At 48.4% G+C, this 24777-nt stretch overlaps 1 protein-coding gene across 2 annotated transcripts in view; it reads right to left on the bottom strand.

Moving 5' to 3' along the window:
• Positions 1–2926: 2926 nt before the first annotated feature.
• CFAP74 (cilia and flagella associated protein 74) overlaps positions 2927–24777 on the bottom strand; it is a 28923-nt gene continuing 7072 nt past the window's right edge. Inside the window, exons 11-39 of one of the 2 annotated variants that reach the window (XM_078873137.1) lie at positions 24190–24418; positions 23428–23619; positions 22954–23109; positions 21970–22088; positions 21289–21355; positions 20431–20520; positions 20120–20278; positions 19731–19842; positions 19077–19183; positions 18748–18870; positions 17930–18051; positions 17478–17606; positions 17163–17250; positions 16310–16483; positions 15464–15597; positions 15064–15340; positions 14376–14525; positions 13983–14131; positions 12849–12983; positions 12014–12123; positions 11327–11382; positions 9621–9740; positions 8548–8703; positions 7817–7940; positions 7042–7196; positions 6460–6589; positions 5610–5737; positions 5119–5253; positions 2927–3968 (exon numbers count right to left, since the gene is read on the bottom strand). In XM_078873137.1, the coding sequence (XP_078729263.1) occupies positions 3831–3968; positions 5119–5253; positions 5610–5737; positions 6460–6589; positions 7042–7196; positions 7817–7940; positions 8548–8703; positions 9621–9740; positions 11327–11382; positions 12014–12123; positions 12849–12983; positions 13983–14131; positions 14376–14525; positions 15064–15340; positions 15464–15597; positions 16310–16483; positions 17163–17250; positions 17478–17606; positions 17930–18051; positions 18748–18870; positions 19077–19183; positions 19731–19842; positions 20120–20278; positions 20431–20520; positions 21289–21355; positions 21970–22088; positions 22954–23109; positions 23428–23619; positions 24190–24418 (3964 nt within the window). In that variant the 3' untranslated portion in view covers positions 2927–3830. Of the gene's footprint in view, positions 3969–5118; positions 5254–5609; positions 5738–6459; positions 6590–7041; positions 7197–7816; positions 7941–8547; positions 8704–9620; positions 9741–11326; positions 11383–12013; positions 12124–12848; positions 13014–13982; positions 14132–14375; positions 14526–15063; positions 15341–15463; positions 15598–16309; positions 16484–17162; positions 17251–17477; positions 17607–17929; positions 18052–18747; positions 18871–19076; positions 19184–19730; positions 19843–20119; positions 20279–20430; positions 20521–21288; positions 21356–21969; positions 22089–22953; positions 23110–23427; positions 23620–24189; positions 24419–24777 lie in introns of both variants that reach the window. The other variant, XM_078873138.1, reaches the window with a different exon arrangement.

The following is a 24777-nucleotide window of genomic DNA, read 5'->3' as shown; positions in this document are numbered from 1 at the left end:
TGCCGGACGGTGGTGGCGATGCTGCAGGTGCCCTGTAATCCAACATCGTTGTGGTAGCAGCGAGGGTTGGTGGATCACTACACACATGTTGTGAAACTCTTGCCGTGGACGTCGAGGAGGTTGACGTACCCTGGCTCGCCAGGAGAATTCGGTGCAGCAAGTGTGGACCCAACCTGTTCAGTTTGTATTGGATAGTGACGAGATAGCGTTGGCCTCCTCGGGTTTTCTCCACGTGTATTAACACTCATATTAATATATAAGAGGACTACAGAGCTTGGAAAATTGTTGGTACAGTGTAGCACTGGCTCATCGCCTTTGCCACTGGTCTGTGGCTCCTCCTCGATTCCCCGAGTCGTTCTTTCCCCTTTTGAGAAGGAAGCGAATACCACGTGCCACGTTGTGAGTCGAGATGATTAACTTGTGATTTAACCGTGTTTTTTTTAACCCTCCACAAAATCTTCCATTGACTTGAATTGTTCAGTTGAGGCAGAAATTACATTGATGTAATCGCCTATGTTGATATTTTCTGCCAAATGTGATTGCCAGACAAAATATAACGCTTGTGGGTGCAGATTATTAATTTCCCAGGGCCTCCATGCCTCGCGGCAATTCATGTTCTAGTTGTTGCGCCAGGTGCAGAGTTGGAACTGTTAGGTGAAGTTCATGAATTTGAATGAGCTTGCAAGCCGGATGACAATGATGATTTATCGTAATTTGTCAATCTTCTGGATGAAGGTCTCCCCATGCTGTGTAGGTCATGGAAGTTTTTTTTAACCATACTTCACCGTGCTGGTGCAAAGACCGGTTCGGATATCGTTCTGCATGAACATTAATAATGAATGCATTGATACATTATTTTAATTAATTTAGGGCTCTTTATGAAGATTACAGGTGTAATCTTTGAACATTCATCAATGATGTTTTGTTTCAATTCAGTATATTTTCTTTCCATTTAGAAATTTCATCTGAGAATGAGGAAGAAAAGTAAATGTTAATCATAGAGGAAAATTATGACTTCACCAATTAAAATGTTTTAATCAGTGTTAAAACAAATATTATGTAACATATGCCCAATTTTTGCATTTCAATAATGCAAATAAGGCCACACACGTGGACGACACACCCAGCAGGTTTGAGCGTGTTGCTGCTGACAGTGCTCTTTGAGTCAGCGGGGCTCTTGACATCTGGAAATTGCCATGCTTGAAACGTGGCACGCCCTTGACTCCTGCACCAGAGTATAGTGGAAATTGGGATTATTTGACTCAATAATCACCAAAAACAATAATGTATTGCATTGAGGTTTTACGATTTGGAATCTGCCTTATTGTGAGCCCCATGATGGCCAGAGTTTTGGTAAAGAAATCAAGTTAAAGGTCACAGTGATGTTCTGCTGCATTGGTGCTCATCTGCTGTTTACAACCCTGCAGAGCTGGTGGCGGATTTTCCACATTCCTATGGCGGGGCGAGTCTATTCATCGGGCAGCCACTGTTGGCTTCCCCACGAAGTGGTACTCGTTTAATCGACCCGAGAGATGATGGACTGTTCATATAAATAGTTATAGCGTCTACACGCAACTGCATCTTAAGAAGTAAAAATAGGCATATAGTTTACACAAACAGTATTGTGTTGTGTATTTTATTTTAAAAGAGACAGTCATATGTAGCATTGAAGGTCTAGAGCCAAACAGGGGAAGAGAGATGCGAGAGCACAGACGACTGGGGGAAGGGAAAATAAACCATCCCATCCATCGTCCCAAACACCAGAGCAGTCTTTTGTCTGTTCTGCACCAGTGCTTTCCATCCCATTCTATAAAGTACTATTCTGATTACACGTAGTCGAGTAACACGCAAGACTGCAGTAGGTCTCTTAATGCAAGTCCTCGCACGAGCATGGACTCTTTCGTTCAGAGGCTGTGTGGTGCCAATGGTGGTGCTGCTGCCATCACCATCTTGTCCAGTCCACTCCTCACCGTTTATTTGTGCCCCCTTCTCTGATCAATCGACTTGCCCACATCCATCTCTTAACTGGGACATTGATCAGCACCTCCCAGCCAGGACAGCTGGAGGCACCGCACCTCCTGCCGCACACGCTTGTTTGTTATCAACCCCAGATGTTGCCAATTACCTATCATCACTTGTGCCACCTGTTTTTAACGTGCAGTTAACGGTGATCGTGAGGAGTGTTATTTTGCCTCACTGCCAATGCACTCATTTTATTTATAATGAAATCCCCAAGTTTGGATGTTTAGATCAAAATGAAAGGAGGGTTTCGTTGCAGACACTGGTGTCGTGAGTGAAGTCCGCCCCCTGCAGACAGCAAAAGCCTTCAACACCCCAGGCGGTCTCCCATCCAAGTGTAATAACAGCTATCGTGGGTTCACGTGGGGGATTGGCTTGCCGGTCCTGCTTGTAGCCAATAAGGGTTGAGATAGGGAGTGTGGGGCCGGCGTGATCACGGCATGTCAGCAGGAGTGATTGGCCCAGCCAATTGGGGCCCCAGCCAATGGGGATCCGGGTAAGAGGCGTGGTCCCGGGATTGACAGGGAACCATCGAGAACGGTCGAGATTGTCCATGAAGGATTGGCTGGGAGGACCACGTGACGAAGGGATTAAGAGGGAGAGAGAGGAAGGATCGAGGAGGAGTCTGGGAACTGAACGGGGGCGAGAGCCACGCGCGTACGGGGCTCCGGGGGCCACGTGCGCGGTGGGAGCTGGTGGGAGTCCGCTGCCGCTACGTTGTCTGCCAGCAACGGAGCGTGTGGGAGCAAGTGTACCGTGAAGTGAAAATAAAGAGGACCGATTCCGAATCCGTCTCCGGAGAATTATTACACAAGTACTAACCAGGCTCGAGCATGCTTAGCTTCTGAGATTGGACAAGATCAGCTCGTAATCATAGACGAGGACACGTTTTGGTTTCAAGCTATTTATTTATTTATTCCACCTCTCTCTCACACGCACAACCAGCACGGGGTGCCGTATCGCTCTGCGTGCTACTGTGCGACACAGCAATGGGCACTGGATACACTTCTCTGTGGACTCTATGAGACTGTGAGGTCTGCATTCGTAGCCCTTGAGAGCCAAACCAGATGAGCTAAACTTAACGCGACAGAGCTGAGACCGAGTCATCATCCGTACAGGTGGCATTGAGAGGAGAGAGACAAATTCCCCATTTTTCCGTCTGCAGGCGTCGCTACAACATTGCACGGCACCCTGAAGCGCCAAATATAACGGAGACAATACACAACAGAGTCTCAACGATCTCACTTTGGTGGTGCACAAAAATGTAATGGTAAATGCACTGGAAAGGCTGAACTAAATATACAGTCGTGTGAAGAAGCAACACACTGTGCATTCGTACTTTATTTTCATTGGCGTTGCTGTGCATTGCCCTGCTGTAAATGTTTTAGTTTTCAACGCTTATTCAAGGCAGTCTTTGCATATATTACAGTAATGCATTTTCAGAAAAAAAGTATTATGCCTGTTTAAGAGTTTACTTTTCGTTGCTATGATTTGCTTCGCAAGACAAATAGGTTACACAATATAAATGCAGTTAATTAGTGGATCTTTAATAATGATACATATTCAGATAAAGTTTGGGGACTCGCACTTCCAAGTTGCCTGGGCCAAATACCCTCAGGAGGGGCCTCTGCTGAGCCCTCTCGTGAGCTCCTCCAGTTGAGGGCCTTGTGCGAGAAATTTCATGGCTGCACCTTTACCTTTGTAGCCTTTTTACATTTCCGAATTTTTTTATTTTTACACACAACCTTTCCACGCGTCCTGCGGTACACAGAACAGCGGCGTCCTCGCCCCGACTCGCTGGGTCACATCTCTCACGGACGTCGAAGGGAGCGGGCGCCGGGCCCCTCTGCTGCAGGCAGCGGCGTGGCCCTCAGCAGCACAGAGACAGCCTCCGTTGCGTCGCCGCTCCGCAGGGACAGCGACACGGACGCGGACGCTGGCGCCCACGGCTGCAACACAACGCCCCGCTGCACCTCACTGTGTGCCTGCACGCTTGCCAACCCCGACCCATTTGACGCAGATGGCTACTGATTATATTTATCCCGCATGCTTATATTTACTACATACTGGTTTAAAATATGTTTTTTGTTGACACGTGTGCTGCACTAGTGTAGCGACGTTAATGGAGTCACTATGGCGTTTAGCGCTAGCTACTGATAAGAAAGTGGAGCTGCGAGTGTTAAAGCTTCTCGCTGGCACCAGGGTATGTTACGGCATGGAAAGGGGGCCCTCGGGGGCTTAGTTCCGGTGGACGTTAGAAGGGGGGTAGGGAGGATGTGACAGGTGGTTGAACCCGAGAGGGGCAGGTGGCGTGGATCGAGAACCTTCTAGGAAGATCGAGAAGGAGGCGGGGCTAAGGGCGGGGGAGGCCACGCTCGGCAGAGGATGAGAAGGGGGCGCTGAGAGCCGAAGGTGGCCATCTACAGGAATGGGACCCGTCGTGCTACACTTCGCTACACTTCGCCGCTCTTCAGTCTTGGGTCTTCGCTCGTCACGTTCAGCATCGTGGGTCAGGCAGTATGAGAACTGAATCACCCAGGTATGTAGTGACCTCGTTGTGGTCTCGTACCCTGTTGTAGTCTAGTTACCCCGTTAGGGTCTAGTTTAACCCCGTTAGGGTCTAGTTTAACCACGTTAGGGTCCAGTTTAACCCCGTTAGGGTCTAGTTTAACCCGTTGTGATTTATGTAAGTCGAGAAATAAACGTGTTGCCTCCCTGTGAAGTGTGTGCTTCCCGTGAAACCACTACACTAGTATCGAATTGGCACATTCTGTTTACATAACAAACCTTACTAATTGGCTGTGTCGGGTGGTGGTGGGTTTAACTACATTTACATATTTACGCGATCTAACCCAAAAAACTTGTATTATGGAGGATATTGGTCGCGAAAGCCTAAGTGTTAAGGCAAATAATATGCGTACACTTTTCATAATTGACTCAATTCTTGCACTTATAATTCGATGCGTGTATCACGAGCGTAAGAATCTATTTGAATTGATGCACTGTTAAGTGCGTGACATCCACGGTGGGTGGGTGCGTGCATTTGTGTACGCCGAGGGCGGTGTTTGATTATCGCGGTGGCGCCGGTGGTGAACTCACGTCTTGTCCGTCCACTGGGCTCCAGGTCACGCACACGCTCTTCTTGTGCCCCGCCTCCACGCTGCCTCGCACGGGCTCCACCGTGAAGCCCTTGGCACGGGCCTCGGCGATGTTGTCAAAAATAAACTCTCCGCCCTGACAAAGAAACCACGCTAAGAACATAATAATCGTACGTATTCGTGTCCATCATCATCACGGTCCATGGGCAGATAGCCTGTAGGTGTGCACTGCAGATTTCGTCATTTGTTTCCACAGCAACAAGGAGGCCCTTATCAGTTGATTGATAGTTGATCATACTTCATCATGCTGGTCAGCGTAGGGTTTGGGTGAATGTGGGCTGCATAGACATGGGAGCATAGGAGTACAGCACAGTAATGGTTTTTGCTGCATTGCCCACCACCCGCAATATATTTAATGACAATGTGTCAGGGTGAGTATTCCTGCTACTCGTCATGTAGAGCAACATGGAGAGGATAGAACGAGTTGGCCACCTTTCTGCTGCTAGGCTGTGCAGGGCGCACGCAGCCCACGAAGAGCTCTCGAGTGACCGGGCTGAAGCCATCGTCCGTCTGGGTGCTCCTCATCGTCAGCAGGAACGGCTTCACAGCCGCCGCTACATCTACCCGGGCAGCACCGACGTGGTGGTAGTGAGTACAGCGGTCCGCCTGGTATGTGAGCATCTGACACGCCAGGGATTGTCAAATTCCAGTCCTCGCACCCCACCACGGTGCTGCACCTTGTCACGCACATCAATCTTCTCCGCTTAAATGAAAGTTAAGTTAAAGTACTGTGCGAAAGAATTTCAACATACCTACAAGTGTTTACGTGTTACATGCATCCGACGCTTGGTAAATATGAACTGCACCATGATAGGGGGCAAGGGCTTGAGTTTGACGAGCCTCACGTCACACAGCAACTTCAGATGCAGTCCCAGTTGGATGCTGCAGTGTATCGCTGCAAGTTGTAATGCATGGTACGATGACTTTGTAATAACGCCGAATAGCAGCAAGTGAAAACGAATTACAGGCCAAATTCACACACTGAAGAAATAGCCAAGTATCACCTTGGCCAAAAGCCCCATTGTTGGTGATAAATACGGAATGTTTTTGCCAAATAAATGACTGAAAAGGACTTTTTTTCCCAATACATGAACTAGGCTAATGAACCAAGAATATAAATAGGTGGTCTAAGCATTGAACGAGGATAATAAAGGACTGTGGAGTGGACGTGGATATGTCTCAGGATAGGAATGAGTCGAGGACGAGGAGGGCAGATCTCAAATGAGAGGGAAAATGCCAGGCAGAAGAATTGGGCCTTGTCTAAAATAAACGCACTCCATACCTGAGGACCCATCATCTTCCCAGACGGGCAGGGGGGCCAGGGATTCCACTGCAACGTCCAGAGGGTCTCCGCCCTCCAGATACAACATGTGCTTCACTGCACAGCCCTTCAGCTCTATCACACGAAACTCCTAGCAACAAACACGCGGGCACATTCATACATACAGCCCTGTTACACAGACTCACAGTAGTGTTTTGTCCCGTAGCGGACAGTCATGATGTGAATCGTCATAACGTGTGAACCTAGAATGGCTCATACTGCTCACAGAACAAAACCTGTTTGTTGCGTAGTTAGTACGCTACTGGGGACAACACATCTCTCTGTGCCATGTACTTTCTCAAAGATGTCTGTGATCCTGGACTTCTGTTTATGCCCAGTCCATGACTTTACTCAAGAAATTAGCATTAGACGCTTCCGGTTACATCTAATTGTCTAGTATTTATGGCAAATCTTGTCATTTCTTGCATTACATTGTTCAGTTTTCCATGTAGATATCAAGTTCTTACTCTCAAAGTTGCTATCCGTCTTATGTTCGATCGTCCCCCATGGCTGAGCGGCAGCAGTACAGCGTGAGAGGCACACCTTGCCAAAGAGGAGGAGACGGAGGCGGTCGGAGTAGCGAGCGCTGGCGTGGTCTGGGCTGAAGGTGACCAGCAGTTCTGTGTCTCCGCCCACCGGGATGATGCCCTGCACTGGCTGCACGCTGAAGACACTGAGCCCACTGTGGTTTTGCGTACCTGGATCGTGGGGAAGCAATGTCACAGAGCAGTTGGCACAGTCTGGAGTGAATGCTGGGTATCTCACCTGCTGTAACATTGAGCTTACTAGCACGCAGAGTTATAGACACTGAATAGCAGAGGTAAACAATGCAATGTGCCTGCTGTTAAACAATTTACAAAGTTAAAATGATGTAATTACCAAGAGCTGAGATATATTCAGAATTAATATGCCAATTCACCTTATAAAGGCAAAGCAAGTGTCCAGAAAATGAGTGAACACCATCTAAGACGAGTTTATATAATGTTAAAAACACAAGATAATGTGATTGTTATATTTGTTGTGACCCCTAAGTGAATAGATTAGGTGCACGATCTTGAGCGACGAAGGCTGTGGAGCGATGGAACTGGCTCTCGTGTAGGTCCTGGATGGATTGCTGCTGCATCGCGAGGCCTTCATCTAGAGGTGGATAAATCACGATCATTACTGATGGTGATGGTTATGGTTACTGTAACGTGCGAGCTGGCTTGCATTTAACTCAAATCCATTTAAAAGTCGGCCCATTAAAGCCAGGCGTGAATGCTGCCGTTGCATGGATCGTGTTCTGGGCACTGGCGTGAGTGCGAGCTCCTGGACTTGCCCACTGATGAGCTGCTGCTGCTGCCCCCAGAGGGAGCGAGGATTGGTAGCGAGGAGTGGAGTCCGGGAGCTTCGCTGTCCAGCGTCAGCAGGAATGACGCTGGCACCGAGGAGTCGTTATGAAGCTGTGGAGAATGGCACAGCTTTCATCGTCGTTATACAAGCCACATATAGATATGTACGAATCGTACTTTACAATACTATTCTATGCTTCACACCATACACGCTTAGTTTTGTTCATGCGCACCACTGTACATTTGAAACAAAACTTACCAAAAAGATCAAACTTTGAGTGGTGTTACCCTGACCCCAGCATCCACGGTGTAATTTAAAGCACACGGACATAAATATGTAAAACTATCTAATAAATAATGTTTTTAACATACTGTGGTACCCATTATTCCAAGCTGCTCAGAGCGCTTATGGAGGATACTCATTAGGTTAGATGTTACTTTTCTAACAAGTGTGCAGTCTACGAAAAGTAATTTGTTTGAATGTGAATATCATTAAAACTTCATAAGCCATTTAAATGGCCACATTTGGAGAACCACTCATAATAGCCTGATTGTTCTCACTGAATTATCATCATGGATTGATGGGTTTTATACTAAACTTTTAAGGAATTGCATTCGCTAAAAATAACCCAATAGGCTTCTGTAGTATTGGATTATTGTGAAAATACGGGAACAACAAGGGGCAGTGATGCGTGTGCCCTGTGTTGAGGTCGCTGACCTTGAAGCCGGCGCTAGCAGTGCTGCACGATAGCACCGGGCCCAGGCTCAGGCAAGGCTCCTCCAAGGAGCAGGTGACCAGCGGGAGCTGGGCCCGCCCCACCAGCGTGAGGGTGAGCACCGCACCACCGGCCTGCACCTCCAGCCGCTCGTGGAACTGCGCGCGCGTTCACAGCAAAGACAAAGATCCCCTGTGTAGGTAGCCTTTTAACACACTGCTGGGGGAAGTGCTGTTAGCGAGCACCTATTAAGGCGGCAAGGAGGAGATGGTGAGGCCAGAACCATGGACAGCTGTCTCCACAGTGCTGATGTTTACAATATTGCACCAGATACTCATTTAAGGTTGAGTCGACCTAGAGGAGGCCAAATCCGTTATACACCACTGATGTTAACCATGGCCAAGAATTGATCACACTTTGGTATATTCGTGGCACGGCGCGCTAACTCCCCCACTGCTCACACCATGCAAAACATCCACTTATATATACTGTACAAAATCTAAACCCATGTAGTCTTTTAGACGATTGAGTCACGTGCAATTATTAAGCACATTCACGCTTTGGTGGCTTGTACAAAGACAAAGGTACCTTTAGAGATGCTATTGTAAAAATGTCTCGTGTTGCAGAGAGCGTGGTGTGGTGCTGGTGGCTCCGAGCAAGTGGTGGAGTCTTCCCTACCCACATAGCTCTATCAAGGTTGAACCAGCAATTCTCAACATTGCAACCAATTTACATGTAGGTCAGTTGCAGTCGAATTAAATGGCAGTACATTTTTGGTGAAAGGATAAGTGGCCAATGTATAAAATTAGGCCAAGGGTCGAGAGGAAAGTCAGATGTAGCTGTGCCCCCACACCGATTATCACGGTCGGCTACATACAGTGCGAAAGAAGTTCAACGTACATGCTAAGGGCCGTCTGGGGGGCTGCAGCAGAATGCCACACGGGGGCCCAATTATTCAGGAATCACAAAACACAGGCCCGTTAATGGGGGCCTATTTTGTATGTGGCCCAGGTAAAATGACCTGTTGCGCATCCCTCCGCCCCCCACCGCTCGCCTCTTGAATGCCCGTGAGTACCTGTCGCTGCTGCAGGGCGGCGAAGGCGAGCATCAGCGTGTGCGTGCAGCCGGGCGAGATGGGACGCAGGGCGTTGAGCAGCGTGAACGGCCCCAGCGGGTCCAGCAAAGAGCACGTCGGCTTTGGCACGGCTGCGTTAAGGGACCGACTCCCATTGCCGAGCATCGTCATAAAATCACCCCTGCACCAACGGTGAGGGCTGCGGTGAAGCTCGGGGCCCGGCAGGGCACGTCAAATAGGACAAGGCGGGTTGTTAAATGGATTAGTTTCACGCCAGTCATTGTGTATCCACCGCTTCATGTAAGGATCCCTTTGGATTGCACCGCTGCCTTTGGTCTTGAGCAGCTGAAATTCAACAAACTCCCACACACTGCTTTATGAAAAAAAATCAATCCATTGATTCTTGACTTAAAGCTTTCGGAACTGCAGGAATTCATATTCTTTGATTCTTTCGGTAAAGTCACGTAGATAGAAAATAATAAAAGGTAAAAACCACGACGTTTCGATCGCAACGCAAGCGATCGTCCTCAGGTGAACAAATACAGCTGGCGGACCGTTGAGAGGAATATCGTCTCTCACTTCTCTGAAGAGACGCCGCGACACCGAGGTAATTACCGATCGCTTTATTTTTGTTTGCATTCTGACCACAAGTATTGTGGTTAATACAGACGTAATTAGCCGATGTATTCCTAGCTCTGCGATCTTTCATTTACTTGCAAATTCCATCTCTACGTCCGCCTACTCCAAGCATATATAACATTTGGTTGCAGTGGCTCTGCATCTGGCTCGAGCAGCCGTCTCACTATATTCCTCTCAACGGTCCGCCAGCTGTATTTGTTCACCTGAGGACGATCGCTTGCGTTGCGATCGAAACGTCGTGGTTTTTACCTTTTATTATTTTCTATCTACGTGACTTTACCGAAAGAACCAAAGAATATCAATCCATTGATGTGAACCAGACAGAAATGTCTTCGCTATTTTGCTGTCGACTTGAACATGTGAGGAATACAATTTGGGAAGAGATGTCTTCATGTCAAGTTTACTCAACAATACATTGATTCCAAAGCGCCAATATGTGTGTGTGGTGTGAAAATGTCATGATGCTCAGTACTCAATCATTCTGCCTGCTTTGCACCAACTCCGTTGATTTTTTGTCCATCATTTCCCACTATCGCTCTGTTAATCGTGTAATGATTATGTGCTGCACAACATTTTAGAGATGCAGTCACATTCAAGCACTTGATAAATACAAATTCTAAATCCCAAGAATGATGATCATAGTAATAATGTAATTTAGCCAGCCATACCTGAGCGTGTCTTGAGACATGTTTTTAGGAAAGTGCTGCATTGGGATGTTTGGCCAGGTCTTTTGTAAGGCAGGGTTTGCATTGTGGGAGGAATGTGAAGTTCCCAGAGAAACCCACGTATACACAAGAAAATAACATTTAAAAGTCCGCACATATGGGTTTGCGAACCCACCTGCTATACTGCCATCTCCTAGCCACCTTGCGGCCCAGTGGCTTACGGAGTTTGGCAAGTCTATGCTATTCACCAGTTCTTACCTCCAAAGTGTTGGATTTACAGGTGTGTGCTACCATGCTTTACACGTTTAATACCAAACATAACATTTACCACAATACTGGTCACAGCTTAATACTATGTGGTTAGCCTCACCAAGGAGCTTGCTGACTCGCTTTTAAGGATACCTTCAGATGCTGGTGAGAAATGTTCTCTACTGTGATCCGCTTTGTCACCGTCTGACCTGCAGCAGAAGCAGCAGCAACAAGCAAACCTCACGATCGTGGGAAGGGCAAGGCTACAACCTCCATCACTGTGATACTGATATAGCCCACGCAATACAACATCTACATGAACTCTATAGGATCGCATGCGTGGGAGTTCTCCAAATGCTCTGGTTTCCACATTTATAAACACTCATTACTTGGCTGAAATTATTTTAATATATAGAGGAGCGCAGAGCTTGGGCAATTATTGGTGCCGGCTCAACGCCTGGTTGCCTTGCTACTTGGCTGTAGTTGAAGCAATGTTTGTACTGCCATGCAATGCCCTATTTACACGGAGGATTTTTTTTATTTTCCAGGCATCATGTCAGAAGTACATTTAGACCTTTGACCATCCACATCTTTGGGGAAATCCTTTTCTATTGCAAGTCATGAAATCGCCTCACAGTTCTGGGATCAAATGTGATGTTAGGCTCACGTAGGTCAGCTTTTGGGAAATCCTCACTGACATTTTGATTTATGTCAAGTGAGGTCTTTAAAGGGCATGTACAGTTTGAAACAACTGTCTGGCATGACAGCACAAGGACTTCTGCCTTGCGACCCACAGCACCGCGAGGAGCACCAGTGGATAGCCGTGCCAGGCAGCCTCACCGATGCATGCTTGCCCAAAGTCAAGGGTGGTTCGGCCGCTGTCAGAAACGCAGATGAGCGGTGGGGACACGGCTGGGCAGTGCACCTCCAGGTACAGAGTGTTGTGCACACTGAGGCGAAACGGAGGCCAGGCCACCACATAAGCACACGGGGGGAGCCACACACAAGGCAACAGCAGCAGCAAGGCGTATGTCCCATTATACTACTCCGGTGATGTCACGGCACTAACGTTTTGCGATGTGTGCGAGCGACATTGGAGCGACGTCGCCAGTGTCGTGATGGTATTCCTCACCACGGCTTTAAAGTGTTTTTTTTTCTCGAGAACAAAGTTTCAAACTTGTGTGGGACAGCCCAGGACACGCAGTCTTGGTATGTATCTACTCTAGGTGTGTATCTACAAGGGATATCTGGCACAGTATTTATGTGGCAACTTCAGTGCTAGTTAACCATTGTAACATTAATAAACTATAAAATGGTATATCCATTTTCTTTACGGGCACGAGCAGGCTTTACATTTTGTTGGTAATGAGAGCTACACGGCTTGGGGAGGCCTTCATCCAGCAGTTGAATGACCATGGCTAATGATCATGATGGAGAGCTATAAGTAGCTATGAAATATCAAACCTTGATACGTTATTGCTAAATGTGAGCCTCACAATCATCACGGTTGGCTACGTATGGTGTGAAACAATTTCAACATACACGTGCTGTTCAAGTGTGTATTACCTTGCTTTCTAAAGTAATAAGAGGTGCAGGAGTTTTGGGTAGGCCCCATTCAACCTGCAATGGGGCCTTAGCTTGTGTTTGGCACACTCGACGCGTCAGCAGCACCGACCTGCACGTGAGTTGACCGGGCTGACTTTGTGAAAAGGCATTGCCGCTGACCACAAAGCAGGCGACTGTGTGGGTGCTGTAGCTCCCCGGGAATTCCCTGAGTAGGGAAGCACGGGCAGCCACCAGCTCGTCCTCCCTGGAATGCAAAGCCACGTGGGACGGGCCACTGCCGCATGAATCAGAATATCGGCGGGGCCCGCGTTGCGTACAGACATGCCAGAAAAGGTCAAACGTGCCAGAACTACAGACCCGGGTGGGAGGCCTCTCCAGGTTATCACATTTTTTTCTGGGGGCCTATAAGTCATTCAATTTTAGTATAGAATTAGGTCACAGTGCTACATGTCTAATAACTGAAGCGTGAGGTCTGGAATTATTTGATGTTAGTAAGTTCACTGCTGAGCAGTTAAGTTTATTTTGTTTATCTAGGTTAGACCTCAAGAGACCAGGATAGTCTAATTTGCAAGAGTGGCCTTGCTAGGGTTGGTGGATCACACAAATGTTGTGAAACTCCCTTCCCGTGGGTATTGAGGTGCCATACCCAAGGTTGCAGGAAAGAAGTGATAAGGAAAAATGTGGACGAATTTCCATCTATTTCACCTGCATGGGATAGTGTGTTGCCTCCTCACACGGGTGGATTTTCTCAAGGTGCTCTGGGTTCCTCCCACATGTAAAACACTCATTAATTGGTTGAAAAAAACCTTCATAGATATATAGAGGACCACAGAGCTTGGGGAATTGTTGGCACCGGCTCACCGCCTGACTGCTGCCTTCCCACTTGTCTGTGATTCCTCGCGCTGCGTTGTTGTTTTCTTTGTGAGTTTGCGAAAGCCGTGTGCTTTACAAGTTGCAATTATTCTTATTAATTGGTCTTAAGGTGGCTGGGTAGTACAGGCGGCTAAGATTATGTCTGAGCAATGATCCGGCATTGTTTATGAACCGGGTTTGAATCTGTGCACGAGTAAACGTAAAAGCTCCAAATATAACACAATTTTAATAAGATTGGACGGTATGAAAAGGTGAGTATGATTATAATGGACCAAATCAACCTGACAGGACATCTATGTGCCGGCCGTCGTGGTTTTTGACAACCAAGCAACCCAACATGCGTGCAGACAGACGCTGGGTTGACACTCACTTGCTTAGGACAGGCTCCACAAACGCGTTTCCATTGACAGGATCTGGTGTGGCGTGCGTTGTGCGGTTTCCTGGCTCCTTGCCACTCTTTTTCTGTCCCTCCTTGAGTCTTTTCTTGTTGATGAGCGGGCCCTTTTTTCCAGCAGGTTTCTGAGTAGAGCGTGTGCCATGGGATGGTGAGGAAGAATCAAGCAATTAATATATTTGACGAAGTGTGCAGTTCTCGTTGCTGTATGAATCCTGATGCTGCTGGCTAAATTATCACTGATTCATCAGTTGTGTCAATTCTTAAAAAAAAAAAATCTCCAGAACGGGAGAAATCAATCAGTTGCAGTGAAATTTCTCCTGAATTGTGTTTAATAAACGGAAGGCGTGTTCTTAAGCGGAATCTTACTGATGCTGCTGTGGGGATCGGTTGCGCCTGTGAGGAGGCAGAGAGCTCTGCGATGCTCTTGGCTTTGCGAACTGCAGACAGCCTCTCCATCTCCTCCAGCACCTGCTGCTCGGACAGCACTGGCCGGAACAGCAGTCGCACGAGCTGCTTCTGTGAGAAGACGTGGAAAAGGGAATCGTTGTAGATAATGGAAAGATGCAGAGACAAGGATATACAGCAGCGGCAAGGGAAGAGAGAGAGAGAGCGGCGCTCATTGCCGTCTTGAGCGCCAGTCCCACGTGGCACTCAAAATATTGACCTCTGATTTATGATTATGAGTCAATGGTACGAACCACAGTAAATATTAAGGGGTGTCTAAAAAGCGAGGGAACTGAGGTCCACATAGTTCTGTGGATGTACGTACACATATGTACGTATATACATATGTTGAACTTCTTCCGCACCGTACGTAGCCAACCGTGCTAATCGAATGTGTGGGGGAAGGACAACAAATTTCAGAATATGCTGCGGTAAAAAACGTGATTAAATTCGTAACGTGCTACTGTGGTACGACGATCTTAAGCAGTAACGGCAGGTACAATATCGCCACATGTGAGGAAATAATCAGAATACCCAGGGAGAACAGGGGCGAGTCATTGCTCCGCACCATTGACTCAGAAATCTGTATGATCCAGACTCTGCGACTCACTAGTCCCGGCGCCACGGTGCCCACGGCGGGGGAGACGCTCAGCGGGCAGTCGGGCGGCACCACAAACTGGAAGGAGGTGGGGCCCACGGGCGCCACATCCCCCCTGCCGACGCGGGGCACGGGGTGGCTGTACTCATTGGCGCTCGTGTGGGAATTGACGACGTGCAACGACGCCACCGACGTGTCCCCGACGGCCGTGGCTCTGAAGCGCAGCAGGGAGTGGGACAGCTCCAGTGGGGGGTGCACGCCCGTGGCCACGCACCTCAGCTGGAAGTCTCTGCCACACACGAAATGTATTGGTCTACAGCTTCTCTGGTCGTGAAGTATTAATTACGGACAAATTTCATGACCAGCATACAAGTAGCGATGGTAGTCATTGTGTCGACTGCCTAAAATGTACCTGTTAGTGCCTGACTTGCAGGTCAAGTCAAACTTATACTCTTTTGCCTTTGTGGCACTGAAGATGATGTCGATGAGCACTGTGTCCAGGGGCAGCACTGTTCCAAAGCCGTGGTTCGGCTGCACGTCCACATACTGTGCGGGCGGGCGAGACGCTCGCGTTAACGCCGCACGAGTCGCCACGGTCCGAGGAAACTGTTGAGCACAGAGCCCTAAGGGATGTGCATTAAGGTGGTGCTCACATACTCATCTGAAAATTCCAAGTCTCTCCATAGGACGACCACTGGTGACTTCCCCACAATTTAGTATTCATTTTAGGGAACGTGGAGAGATGATGAGCTGAGTCAACCTTCGGTCAGGAAATTATCTCTCAACCTCCAATTGCTCTGCTGTCACTGAGCCACCCGCCCTGCTCAGTATGAAACACGCACTGTTGTGTTTGACAGACATTCAAAATAAATGCGTTGCCATGAATCCACAGCCCCTGATCTCTTCATTTCGAACGTGCAACACAAAGGCACAGCCCTGAAATCACTTGCTGCTGATTTTTCTGGAAAAAGGGCCTCCACTGGAGGAAGCTCTCGAGTCTCAAGCGTATTGTGGCCTCATCGTACAGGCTGCACAGATGCCTTGAAGAGATGCATTTGGTATGAGACAGTAGATATAGTTTTTTTTTTACAAATTATTTCTTGAACCATATGACCCCAAAATGTGACAGAGAATCAAATCACGAACCCGACTTGTGACTAGTCAATAAATCATGTGGGGTTTATGGAGAGGAAAGTGATTTTTTATTTTTAAGAGGCTGCAACTGGGCTCGTGTTGTCAGGTAAGTTACAAATTGTACCTCGGGGATTGTTACGAAGCCAAAGTCCTGCGCCAGGATGGAGTCGTTGGTGAGTTTGACTGTGGCCTTCACCGATTCAAATATGGTGCAACAGCCAAAGTCGATGACCGCCCGATCGAAGTGCAGGTCGGACGACGTGATGATGGCGTGCACCGTGAAGGGTACCGGCTTGGTCTGGGGAAACGAGACACGGCGTTCTCAACACCGTCGGCGAACCTGGCATGCCCCCGTGAGGAATTCTCCCCTTTGGTGCTGGAGAATGCTGCCTTCACAATATCAGGAACTCCCAATAGAACGTTGTGTTATTTCATTACTATTATAGTAACATTCGTTTACCCAGCAAAGCATCACCGAGTCTCAGTACTTTTGTTCATGAGGGCCCTGCCAAATTTTCATTGCAATGTCGTTATTCATAATCCCATTTTGAGTCATATGCAGACACTTTTTGAGCATTGAAATGTTTGGCCAATACCAGTTACGTTGTATGTTCTTGTCAGTTTTTACCTATGGGAGAAAAGCAGAGAACCCGGAGGAAACCCACACAGAACGGGGGGGAACATACAAACTCCACACAGAATGGCACCGAAGTTGTCAATTTAACCCAGGCCCTGCTCACTGTGTTAGCACTGTGCCACCGCCGCCACCCTGCTGCCCACGTGTGGGCAATATTTACACGAGTCTTGTCTCAGTGACCACCACAAAGAATCTATATTTTCATCCAAGATCTCTCAAGAGTGTTGCATTGATTGCACCCATTGCTATATTTTTTATTTCGACAAGACGTGGTTTAACGTTACAGCGTGGAGGGCTGACTGAACAAGGGACTGCAAAAGCAGACAGCCAAAATCCTCACCTGATCTCCAACTCGAATGAGTACAGGTGCTTCTAGCACACACGTGTCTTTATCAAAATATCCAGGTGCATCCACAGCCATGCTCTGTCTGTAAAAATGTACACGCACACAATAAACATGAGCGCATGTAAAGACACGCAAATTTCAAACACATTCTAAATAAACTCTAGTTTCATGGGTTAATCCAGCCTTGCTTGCACTACTTATGTTTCTGCTTACAAGTAACCAGTCAAAATCCCTGTCTCTGCTGTGCTTCAATGAGTCGACACTCAGGCACTACGTATGTTCTGATCTCGTGTTCGGGAGCGCCATTACCTGGGGAGGAATTTGAGCTGAGCGGAGAACGTGGACTGTGCTTGGATGTAGCCGTTCTTGGGCAAAACCTCCAGGTAATTCTGCAGCTGCCTGCACACCTCAAACTTCAGGCGAAGTGCAGTCGTTGCTCTGGCAAAGCACATCAATGGATCGCAAGTAAATAACGTTTTTCATCACAAGTCAGCCAACCAAGAGGTGGATATATGGTGTGAGACAAGACCTACATTGCAGTGCGATGACAGAGAACAGGCTCATTAATGCACACATGCTTCATGCAACACCCCACCTTCATGTGATGTGTGATGAATGTAGATGATGCTTCTGCAGTGATATTTCACAGGGTTCCTCCATAAGGATACATTCTCTACCAACAGGCTCTCAGTTGAATTAAATTAAAACAAATCAACCATTCAGCATGGTCTGTGAGTGTGCATTGCAGCTGCTGGACACACCGGTTATGGACCAGCACGGAGTCCTGGTAGAGGCGGTCAAACGTGCAAATCTTGAGGTCCACGTTCGGCCGCTGGACCCACACGGGAACGTCCACTGCCAGCGCGCTTGCCCGCACCTCCAACTGACACAGTGGCCACGGACACCGTCGGCACAGCGTCGCTTGGTGTAAGAGTGTGGGTAGTGAGGTGTCCACGTATCGGTTTTGTTCTGCAGCAGTTGTCAAGTACACTCGTGCAGCTGGGCACCAGTGGCATCGCTTGGTTAGCATTGGTCCTGGGGTACGGAATGAAATGGGTCCCTCAATCCAGTGCCCCCCTTCCCCGCCCCCCTCCCCCCCTTCACAATTGACACCGGTGCAGTTGCACCACCTGCACATCGCTACGCAACTGCCGGGTACGGGGGCACACGCCTAATATCAAACGCTTTGGTGTCAAGGGCTGGCAGCATCACACACACGTGTGAAATTGAGCTGTGAAGCGGCCAGGAGATGGAAGGACATCAAATAGATTGATATGCTCATCTGTGCGGACCTTGAAGTGTTATCCCCACAAACGCATGGGTGTGTGCCAAATACCCTGTGCTGACCAAACATTCCAATGGCAGGCCCTTCTGAAAACAAGTCTTGACACTCAGGCTTTCCAAACTAAATACAGGCCATTATTACCATTATATAAAATATATTTATCCAGGGCTTTTTCATTTACACTACAATACACCAGGAGGTATTCAACATCTTGTCAGTCGAGTTCTCAGTCTGTTGTCATTGCCGCCAAGCGTGGAGGTAAGCAGCCGCCACCCCCTTGAGAGAGGCTCTCACGCGTGGGGAGCCGGGGTCGGTGAAGTGGACGTGGAAGGTAGCGCGGGTGTCCCCAGGAACTGTCGGGGTGAACACCACCTCCAGCTTCACGTAGCCCAGTCCTGGCAGCTCGCCCTCCACCACCTACACATACACACACAGCAGCTTCACAGCCTGGCACCTGGGCCCCTTCAACCTATGGGCCCCTCTGTCCTCACAGCCCCGGTGCAGATGCACTTGCCTGCACTAGTTGCTGCTATATCTCCTCCCCTAAGACGCAGGGAGCTTATTTACCTTTGGCCCGTAGTCTCCTCCCCCGTGTTGACCCCAGCCAAACCAGCAGCGCTCACCTCCCCCGTACGCAGCTCCTCGGGGAGAGCCGGGTCTGGCGTCTCCGTCGCCCTCTCCACGCCAGCCTTCTCCGGGCTATTTCTACTGCAATCGGTCTCCACCATTTCTGTAAAATGTGCGCAAAACTCAACATCCATTCGTTACGAGAGACATTTAATGCATGCACATTGACAGTACTTTGTCAATCTCCTGCGGTATGTCTTCCCCATGACATGTCAATTATGGGGGTTTGACTATACTTCACCACGCCAGTCACTGCAGATTGATAAAAAGGGTGCTAGGGGATCCAAAGAACCAGTTTCGGTATCACTTGCAACTGATGTTAGCCGTGGCTGGGAATCAGACTGGCTACCGGGTCTCCCCAGTGCATCATGTTTACCTGTGCACCACCGCCGGTGACCATAAATGAGCGAGCTATGTGTGATGCAAAGTCCTCAAAGTCAGCTATCGGTCTGTAATTTCTAAAAACATACCAAAGAATTTAGTAAACTACAGTTTGTTGTGCTCTTTCTACGAAAAAAATACACCCACATTGTATTTATCCGTTTGAAAACTTCAATTTCATTCAGTTTCAGGACGACTGTCCACATCACGCAAGGCCATACCCAGAGAGCACTGCTACGGGGGGGTGGGGATGTTTCAGTGCACCGCACCTGAGCTGTCCCCTGGCTCCCCTTCAGCCTCTGCAGCAGCAGCCTCCGTGGACGCGACCCCGCGCTGGGAACTCACAGAGCCGGCGTCCTCTCCCCCACCACCGGGCGCCACCTGTGCCACACAATAGCAACTTGGTTACGTGAACAAACGTCCACTCAGCACAGCACGTTTGGGGGAAATAAATTGGCTTTGGAGTTCTTGCATGATTCCCCGTCAGACATTACAGCAGCTGTCATGCCACCCACTCCTGTGTACATATGGCAACATTGATCACAACCACAGGTATCTGTGGCTAGCCTGCGAGTAGAGGCGACTGACGGAGACAACAGCCCTACGGGAGTGTGTGTGCTTGCAGGGCCTTGCTGTGGGCTGGCACTGCCACACGCACACGTGGTGCTGCCTGGACCTCTTGTGCCTCTTCATAGTCTGCCTTCACGAAACGGAACCTGGTCCCGAGAGCGCCCCGGTTCACCAACGTGAAGGTCCTCCTTATGGTCTCTCCGACCACGTGGGTGCCAAAGTCAATCTTGGACCTGTCCACCGTCACCTGCACAATACACGCACGCAGTGCCATCGCCGGTATCACTGCCTGCTGGCAGCGGACACCACGTCTATCATCGTCATTCCTTCAGCCCGTGCTGGCTCATAGATCCCCGTCAGCCACGGTCTTCCCTTAGCAGAGCCTTGCGCTGTACTCACGTCACATTTCTTCGTTGTGCACTGCACTGGCACTGTGAAGGGTCCGCTCTGAGCTGCAAACTGCAGCTCTCCATTCAGGTCCTCGTTTTTCTGTTCGAGAGAGGCAATCGTTTGTAACATTTCATGGACCAGTTTGGCGTAGGCTGAAAATACTTTCCCACCATCGTCACTAACAAACACTGCCTCATAGGTGGAAAAAAAGTCAGGCAGTTTTTTAATGACCATGGTGGTGAAATGTTTCAATGTGTGCTCAATCATTTGTGACTTTATAATGGTCCAATATAAATGCACCAACATTATATTATGAAAAGAACAACCCTACTGATATTTTTGTTGAAAAACAGCACTAATTATGGAATAGGTCCCTTGGTTCATGCAATATTTTAATCAGTGACAAGTAATGAACGCACTGCATAGGATTCACCGTGATTCTAATTATTATAAATTATAAATGTGTGTAATCTGAATAGAGTAACAGGACTCACTGAAAATAACAACAGGGTCTTGGCTATCACTAACAATAATTTAAAGTCTAAACGTTTCAGCTAGCTGGCTTCCTTTCCTGAAGAACTTTCAACTGACTGGTCTTGTTTTTGGAAGAATGCCAATTGACCAAAACATTTAAATGTCCTCCCAGCGAACGGTAAATATGGACTTGTTCTGCCAGCTGAATGAGCATGCAAACAAAGCCCCCCTTGGTGCCTGGTCCCTGTGGTCGAAGTCGTTCTCCCCAGGTGAAGGAACGCTCCACCAACAACCTGTGAGAGCGAGGATGACTCGCGGAGCGATGGACACGCCGAGAGCCGATTGCTCCTGCGCTCCGTCAGAAGCCCTCCCCGTGTGGCTGCTGGCACTCACTGTCGCCTCGAAGGTCACCATCAGCTCAAAGGACATTCCTGCAGACATCTGTCCCGGAGGCTTGAACCTGGCGGGGCACACGTTACACGCATTGCACGGCATCCAGTCCGGTTTTAAATATTCAGCAGGGTTGTATATTATTCTTGAAATTAGCATCTCATTGTTTGCTTGCATCATCAGCTTTACTTACATAACACTGCCTGCAATAATCGGATTTACGATTTAGACTTAAACGGTAGTTCTCCTTTGCACCCTTGTTTCCCTTGCACAGTAAACGTGCAGTCTGGATGAGCCACCTATCTCGTGTCGTCCTCATAATGGAGGGTCGATGCGCAAGGCAGCTGCTCTCCACGTGTTACGTCTTCACCGTTTCTCGCGGACAGTTCCATCCTATTGGTCACATTCTCCCACCGACTCTTCCCTTCCTCTTCCCTTCTTTTTTCCCCTTTCATTTTCCTTTGTAGAATCATCTTGGTGACATCTCCCTCCAACATCTTCTCATCAGAATTCCCAGTCATGATTAAACACTGATGAGCTCCCACCCGGTTGTAATTAAAAGTAACTGCCAGGAACGGAGAGGGCGATCAGGCTGTGATGGCTGCATTCACACTGAGAGCGTGAACACAGGCACAGCGCTCTCTCGACCTCTCCGCACTGGAAGGTGCCTCTGGCTTTACGAACCGCACACTGACGTAGTCCTCCAGATGTTCGCTCATGCCCTTGTAGCGGCAGAAGTTGCTGGTGTAAGACACGTTGGTGAGAACCACTTTCAACTTGTATATTTTGCCAACATCAAAGTTCTGGGAAGACAACAACATAAGAATAGTGTTTAATACAGAAAATAGTCACGTGCTAATTGTATCTATCTGATATGCTTGACCAGTCATACCTCTAAATTATGACATCGCTTGTTTACCCAGGAAAGCTTAACCGAGTCCCAAGACTCTTTTTCAGGAGAGTCCTGCTAAGTTATCGCAGGAGGGAGCAATGCTGCTACGTGTAATCCAAATGTAATCATTTGCAGTTAATGTCTTAGCATCCGGTTGTTTGGCCTTTTTAAGCTTTGGAAGGGAGCCAGAAAACCCAGAGAAGACAGAACAGGGGGAGAACATACTCCACACAGAAAGATGCCCACGTCGGAATTCGAACCCAGGCCCTCCTTGCTGTGAGGCACAAGTGTTACCACTGCACCACCCTGCTGCTCAAAAGCACACGTAACCTAGGTTTATGTACTTCTCTAGTAAATTAGTACATCGGATTTACCGAAGGAACAACATGCTAGAAAAATACTGCTGCCATCATTAATAATAAATACTGAAATTTGCAAATAACAAATGATGAGCAATCGCCCTTCAAAACTAAAATAAGTGACAATGCAAATAACTGTGGCTTGTGTTTAAGAAACAAGGCATTGCACAGTTTCAAAGCAGACAAACAAGGCTACAAACAGGCCGCGATATGTATAGTTTAAAGCACTCACGTAAGCGTGTGTGGAAAATAAAATACGTATCACGGGCCGGGTAAGCAAGCATCAATCACCCTTCACTGCGCACCGCAAGTGCCAACAGCAGAGCCGAGCCACCGTTGTGGCTTGATTAGGACCTGGCAAATGCTGTGTGTGGCAAGGCCAACAGGTGCCCTGCACAGTGTTACTGGGATGCCCACCTTGAAGGCTATGACGTTGGGCTTGCTGGAAAAGGAGCGGCCCTGAACCGTCAGCCCCAGTCTGCGTTGGCCCTTTGGCTTTTCCTCCAGCACGGGGCCTCCTCCCTCTGCTTTACTGGGTCTGAACGGACGGGTTTTCATGTCCTGACCAGTGGCCTGCTCACAAGCGAGAGTAAATGTTGCAATAAATTATTAAAAGAGGTCTGAATAAATTAACATTACAATAAAGGTCGAAATTACACGAGCTTTTGCAAGTTGTGCACGAAAAGAAAAAGCCTATGACATCATGCCGCTATATCAGTTAATTTCCACATTTGAAATATTTTTATGCTCAAAATGATAGAAATTAAGGTTGACCGACGGTGCATGCTCTGTTAGTTTTTTCCAACCTGTCATGGTCTGTCTCGCTGTGTTACTTCAGGATGCCATAGCCGACTGTTACTCACGCGTCCGTTCGCCACCAGTGAGACTCACGGAATCCCGCTTTGTGCTCTGCTCGTCTTCCGGCTCCCAGAGCCCCGGGTACTCGGACTGAATCAGATCATCTTCCTCCTCCTCGTCCCCCGGGCTCCGAGTGGCCATGGCCACTGTCTCCCCAAGTGCACTCAGCCCCGCATGCTCCCCGTCTCCGTCCGAGTCCGGGGAGGGAGAGCGACACCTGAGTGGCTGAGACATCACAGAGTACAGGTTTCGTACAGGTTTCGTTGTCGAACATACACAGCCCTGTTGTCAATCCTCTGATGAAATACAAGTGGTCCGTAGGGGTTGTTTGACCATACTTCGCCACACTGGTTCGTGTGGGGACCATAGATGAAGCATAGTAAAGTACAACATGGATTTTGCTACCTTGCTGACAAATCTAAAGCAATTAAAAAGGGAAATTGATTTCAATTAGAACATTCTTGCCTAAACGCAGATGTCACAAAGCATTGGATTTATTTACAGACAGCCCAGACTGTAGACCCCTGTAGAGCAAGCTCACAAGACACAGTGTTAATCTGGTTCATTGGCCCTCCTGCATTGGTGAAGTAAACACCGGCTGACGATCATCACTTGGTAGGAAGTTAACAGTGGTTGTCCTATGCAGAGACTGGTGCTCGCCACTGGCCCAGAGCCACTTAAAAAAATGACGGGTACTAATACTTGACCCTAGCATGCAGATGGTTTGAACTTTTATACTTAAACACGCTGTGCATTTCCAGGTGAATGTCCACTGTGTGTCATGGGCACACAGACCGGCGCTTGGCTGTTCCCGGTTTCCCCCAGGGCCTCCTCAAGCAGCCGAATGACCCTGGGGTCGGCGAGCCGCGTCCCCACTGCTCCCTCTGCGTCTCGGGATGCTGTGGCGGCCGCAAGGTGCTGCCGCCGCTGCTGCTGCTTGCTTCTCCGCTTCATATCCGCCTCCTCTTTCAAGATGTGTTCAATGATGTCCACTTGACGTACCTTGACCTGCTCCTCAAACTCCCTGAAGAATAAATCATGCAGGGCCATATTTAGGCACGGGTCTTAATGGACACCACGGCTGTGAATATTTGGCAAAGTGTAAAGTCTTGGTGACTTTTGATGCCCTTGGTTTGCTGTATTACCCTCTGCTAAACACCACATAGCCCCATAGCCTATAACAACCTGCTGCAGTAATTCATGCAATAACTATGCAGGCTCAATCCTGCCTTGCTTCCAAGGTCTCATGAAAAATAAATAAGCAGACAATGTCTCCTTCAAAAATCCATCTCTCCACATACAAAATCAAAGTATTTCTTACACAACACATTGGCCACACGTCCGCCTGGTCATAGGCAAATACAGATTCACAGCAGCGCGTAC

This window comes from Lampetra fluviatilis, chromosome 36 (genome assembly GCF_964198595.1).
Source record: "Lampetra fluviatilis chromosome 36, kcLamFluv1.1, whole genome shotgun sequence".
NCBI lineage: Eukaryota > Metazoa > Chordata > Hyperoartia > Petromyzontiformes > Petromyzontidae > Lampetra > Lampetra fluviatilis.
This window is presented reverse-complemented; position numbering and strand designations above follow the sequence as displayed.